Consider the following 6000-nt stretch of genomic DNA (forward strand, 5'->3'; position numbering starts at 1 on the left):
ATTCCAGGACCTTCAAGGCTCTTGAAAATGTACTTTTCAAATTCAAGGGTTTTCAAGGACCTGTACGAACCCTGGAGATGCACTTCAAAGGACCAATTCCCATGCTCATACACTGCAAGTGAATACCCAGTGACAACTGTGTTGGCAAAGTATGAAGCTGTTGCACGGTGTGATAAGTCTTAATTCTGAACAAAAAGTTGTGCACCCACATTCTCAAGGAAGCTGTGCTTTGAGCATGAGTAAAGGTCACATGCATATATATCCTACAACACACACTGCTTGGCAACATCCCTGACCATCGCACAGTACTGCCACTGAAAATGAGCAAAACGGCAAGAGAAGAAAAAAACATGGCTGATCCCTCCGACATAGGAATCGGTATAACACGAAAGTGAAACGCGTCTTCACAGAAGTAGTGCTTATTGTGTAGTGATATATGAGAGCTTGTACAATGTCTATTCGTGTTTGGCAGCTATAGCACCGTTTGACGTGGATGCACCCATGTTGACAGCATGTCTCTATCGCGACGACTAACGCCCATGATCGTGATTAAACCGTTATGGTAGCTGACGGTGTGAACATATATTTGGACACAGCGAATCGTGAATCCCGCGTAAGGATGATATCAACAGGCTCATAATCAACACTGGTACCCGGTATGCACTTCTTCAAAGCGTCGTCAATTAAGGAGAGAAACGGCATGGCGCGCGCTTTCTAGTAATGGGTAGCCGACGCCTGTGCTCATGCATACATAACACACATTGCGTAGCCTGAGCCGCAAACGCGTGCGTCCCGCTGGCCTCTGTCTCGCAGGTGCTGCTCTCGCTCCACCAAGGCACGACATTCGCCCGTCGAAATCGCGTCCTTTCTGCGACGCATATTGCAGCAGTTCTGTTAGTCGGTGCTCTCGCAATTGAAGCAGTCGGCGGCGGAGAAATCCCGTTGGTGCACGTAGAAGCCGCACTACTCCGATGAGCCGACGCACGCTAACACGAAGCCAAAGGCAAAGAACGTAACTGCGTCAAGGGTAAACTATTCTAGCTCATTTTATCAAGGGTGCCTCGGCGACGCCAGCGCGGCCAGTCTAGCTCTCTGGTATCGAGACGCTTTAACCACGACCTCCGATATCGCATGCAATCTCGGAGTAAGCGCTAGTAAGTGTCGATCGTGAAGCATTACTTCTTTTCACATCTTACAGACGGCGGCACCGTCCCGCTCCGCCCGCCGCGAAAGAGAATGTGTGAAAGATATAAGGCGCGTTCGCGCCGTGTCTATCATCTCCCGAGTTAGCTTAGTCGGTAGCGCGTCGGGCGCTTGCCGTCGTGGCCGCAACGTCGTGGGTTCGATTCCCAGCGGGGGTATCTTTTTCTTGGTTTTTTTCTTTCTCACCCGTTGGCGTCCATTTTATCCACGTCATATCCGTGACGGATGTACTTGGTGGACCCCGGCATAAAACACTTTCGTGTTAAAAAGCCAGCACTAGCAGTAGATGCATGTGGCACAGTCCCTTCCCTCCAGCACATGAAAGATCACAGGGAAAGAACATCGCTTACAAAGGCTAGCTGAGGCAGAGTTCACTGCGTTGACAGTGAACTGTGCTGACAGCGATGCTCACCTCCCAGGTAATAAAATTGCTCATCTCCAGAGTACTGTGACATGAGGTTATGACTTGGAAAGTGGTCACAGGCATGGAAGGATAACTGTTTGACACTGAACTCTGGCTTGCTCAGTCATTTAGGCTCCTAGATTGTGCTTCAAGATTAATAGCAGTAGAGGAGGCATCCAGGCAAGCTAGATAGAGCAAGTGTCAAAACGTCACTACCCTGCTCCTACATGACCAACCTGCGTAACGATGTTACTGTCCCACCAGTTACTGTGACCACCGGCATCACCTTGTGGTTGCAGTAACCTTGACAAAGTAGAACACTAGCAAATGAAACTGAAAATTGCCGTGGAAGGCGATCAATCTTTTTAAGATGCTATGAATCTTACCAGTATTTCACTTAGTGCAAAATAGTAAAGAATGCAAATATATCGCCTCGGCAGCCCTTAGAGGACTATGGCACGCATTTGTCTAGTCAGCGATAATGTGCAATGCATAAACAGGGGGAAAGAACCACGACTTTGGTTTTCACATATATCAGGAAACTCCAAAAGCACCACCCTGAAGCACCCACTTTCTGTATCCATTTCATGCAAGTATTACGATTGCAACCTCAATAGTCAACAGTATGTAGCATAAAGACAGGAAATCTTTAAATGTGGTTGTCTTCATTAGGTTTAGTTTTGTATAAATGGGCAGCATGCACATATGTTCTGGCTTCTATTAAGAACAACACTTGGTCTGAGAAATACATCAACCAGCACTCATTCAAAATAAATTTTGAATTAGTGCTAGAAAATTTTGTGTTAATAAAAATAAATTTAATGAAAGAAATTATTTTCATCCTTCAAGCAATGGCTCAAGCAGTTGGCCTGTCAATTATATTAGTGATGTAACAGTCAGTGAAGAGAAATGAAAATATAATTGCATTAGCCTTAAAATATGTTAATTATATGCTACAAAACAGCACATTTTCCAACATAAGCAGAAAATCTACACCAAAAAAAAAAATATATATATATATATATATATATATATATATATATATATATATATATATATATATATATATATAGAGAGAGAGAGAGAGAGAGAGTTAAAGCACATATAAGACAATGCATATGCAGCTGTTTTCATTCACACTAGTGCTTTTCCAAAAGAGTGTCAGAGGCACGCAATAATGCCACCTTGCTAAATTTTACTGTGATGTGAAAGCTTGGTGCACTAAAAGCGTGTCCACCAATGTAGAATTCACCCTGAGCAACTAGGCAAGATATGAAGAACGTAATCATCCACAAGTAGCCTGCCCCGTCGTTCTCTGCGAAGGTGCACTGCACAACTCAATTGTAAATCTCCCCATCTAAACACCTTGCATTATATGCGCTCATAGAAGTTAAAATGCGCGTTCTGGGAAGAATCTAAGGAACTTAAAGCAAGTTTGTGCGTGCTGCTCCCCGAACTCCTCGCTTTGAAAGACTAAATAAACGCTCAGGCACAGGTGGATGAGAAATGGATCACACAAAGCATTTATGCAAGGCTCCATTAATTAAAGCAGAAAAAATGCAAAGAAAACCATATCACGAAGCAGCAATTTCTGGATTCTGGCGCAGGAAAACAACCTAATTTTCCCCTCCATATCTCTAATTTCTAGCTTACTGAGTAAAATCCTCTGCTACACAAAGAAAACAACGCAGTTTTCCTCAGCTTTCATAGCAAAGAGCAGCAGCCGGTGATCACCAAACAGACCCGCATGGTTGTTCGGAAGGCCGACGATCATGTGCATAAAATGGTTGTTTAGACGCCGCTAAAACAAATATAAACGATCGTCCATCTTTGGGCAAAATGCGCTAATTCGCGTTAGAGAGGCTACGCTATTGTTATTCTTGCTTCCCTCAAAGAAAGCGGTTACGCTGGTGAAAGTAAAAGAGTGAAAGTTGCAGAGCAGCGCCAAGCCGCCAAGCACACTCGCTTTCTGTGATTGCTTCGCACATGAGGTCAACGCCCACACTACAACGTAAACTCTCCGCGAAACCGAAACCTTGGAGTCAAACAACGCCGAACTTCTACGTTGCAACCCCGCCAATGCACAGCGCAAAGGACCGCGGTCCAACTGCGCACCTATCACCTATGTGGCAAAGAAAAAGTGCACGAAAATTCCCTCGAATAAACGTGGATCGAAGTTGCTAGAATCCCTAGGCCTAGTCTTCACAATATCGGGGTCGGATTGGAACGATGGAGCGAAACAGAACCTCAACTGTCGGAACGGTGTAGGCAATCAATAACATTTCGCTAAAGGGTTGCAACATCAATCTGTGACGGCGGCTTCGTCGACTTACCTCCTATTTTTCTCGCCATAACATGCAGAACGTTCCACGACCGTGAACAGCGTTCCTGACAGATAGACGGAACCGGAAGAATCCGCTTGTCGCCAGCCACCTTGCGGAGATTGCGAAAATGAAACTGAAACCTTTTGTGGGTAATCTGCGCACTGCCGTTTGCTGCGCGAAATCTCGTGCTCCCCAACGTGGATATGGCCAAAACTGCACAGAAAATTTTTTCACGCTATCATGCGTGTGAAAAAAAAGTTTTTTTTCCTCGTTTTGCTCAAGGCATAAAAAGGCTCCCATCCCCGGGAATTTCGATGGAAGGGGGTGTTTTACTGAAAATAAATGATAAAAATAGGTATTTTTCTCAAATAGTCAAGGTTTTCATCAAGTGCTCCCCCCTTCTCCTGAAAAAAATTCCAGGCTACGGGCCTGCTTCAGTAGTACACATAATTCGACCTTTTACTATAATAAAAAAGCATTGACTATAATTCTTTCCATATCGTATTGCTAATACGATATAGAAGAAATTCCAATGCTTTTTTTTTATTATTAGCATGATAAATAAAAAAAAAATGGCTTTGAAAGCTCCGAGGGATATTTCCTTAGCCTGCGGATCTTGGAAATTCAGTGCAGAATTTGTGAGTTTATACATACTTATATATATATAGTGCCTAGAATATGCAGTATATTCTAGGCACTATAACATACTGCTTACAGGCGTTTGGCGGTGTCGACATCAGGTTGGTGTTCTATTGCAATTTAACTACATGTATAGCAGGCCCGTTCTATCCTTCAAAAAATGAGCCACTAACTTTTCTGTGAAAAATATGTCTTAATTTGCTTTCTGCCAATGTAACAAACAATTTAACAAACTTTTTTTCTTCCTTCTTTTTGCCGGTGATGGAATACGCTGAGGTGTCTTTTTTGAATTTTTTTTGTAAATATACAGGAAAAAGTATTCTTTGCCGTTTATCTACAACAGATATGGACCGAGATCAAAGGGGGGGGGGGGGGGGGGGCTTGCACCCACCCCACATTCCCATTCGCCGGCTGAATTTATTAGAGGCATATGTTAGTGGTGGTGTGCATATACGCATATATACTAGTGGTGTACGAATATTGAAATTTCGAATACGCATCAAATACGAAGGCATAGAACTGTCTACAATAAGTATCAAATCGAATGCGTGTGTGTCGTTAAAAAGATGGAAACAGAAATTAACAGTAACTTTTTTGACCATTTCATGACCTTAAACCACCTCCGATATATATACTGTCAAGACGTTTATTAGCGGGCACTCGGCGACGGCGACAGTCAAAAGCGGGGCCGACTCTCTGCACGAGGAACGTGCTCTCAGAGAAGAGGCGACCCACTAGAAGGCGCTCGAGAGGACGACCCATTACGGACTACGAACGCTTCGCTACAATTACCCCGGGTACGAAAAGGCATAGAGTTTCCTACAATACTTACTAGAGGGAACTCTGGCGCTAGTGTCTATGGGAGCTTCAACGTATGACGCTTCAGCCAGCATGGGAATGATGGGTAGTACTACGGTCCCTAGAATATACTGGCTAGTCTGCCGTCTCCGCTCTCCGCCGCGTCCTCTCGGGGATGCCTGCGGCGGTGGCGCTGCGCGCAATCGGAGTTCCTTGAGCAGACGCCCCGCCCGCGACTCTCGCTTACGGGTGGGCTGGCGGAGCCATTTACAACCGCGCTCTCTCGTTTGCTTACCTTTTCACGTCGAAGGCCTGCGGTGTTTGCTTTTATTACAGAACGTGACAGTGAGTACAAAACATGTGCGGTGGGAGAGCAGTCGACAAACTGACATTGAACGACACATCTGGTTGAGTATTTCTTGTGCCGCGAATGAGTATTTCTTGTGCTGCGCATCGAGCCTATTTCCCGTTCATTTCGGCATGCAACAGTGTCATTAAAGAACGGACCTATATATTTTCAGTGGAGGAGCCGAAAACCAAATACAACGCACATTATGAAAGCCAAAACCCCTTTCATTTTATAGTTTCGAACCTTGTGGCAAGGTACTCGTGGAAAAGATATATACCATATGT

At 44.5% G+C, this 6000-nt stretch overlaps 1 protein-coding gene across 2 annotated transcripts in view; it reads right to left on the reverse strand.

Annotated features, from left to right (window-relative positions):
- The window catches only part of LOC119378985 (spermatogenesis-associated serine-rich protein 2), a 44925-nt gene extending 39452 nt beyond the window's left edge, over positions 1-5473 (reverse strand). Inside the window, exon 1 of one of the 2 annotated variants that reach the window (XM_049411834.1) lies at positions 5402-5473. In XM_049411834.1, the coding sequence (XP_049267791.1) occupies positions 5402-5462 (61 nt within the window). In that variant the 5' untranslated portion in view covers positions 5463-5473. Of the gene's footprint in view, positions 1-3939; positions 4050-5401 lie in introns of those variants that run through there. The other variant, XM_037648110.1, reaches the window with a different exon arrangement.
- Positions 5474-6000: the final 527 nt, after the last annotated feature.

Source organism: Rhipicephalus sanguineus, chromosome 1, assembly GCF_013339695.2.
Source record: "Rhipicephalus sanguineus isolate Rsan-2018 chromosome 1, BIME_Rsan_1.4, whole genome shotgun sequence".
Lineage (NCBI taxonomy): Eukaryota > Metazoa > Arthropoda > Arachnida > Ixodida > Ixodidae > Rhipicephalus > Rhipicephalus sanguineus.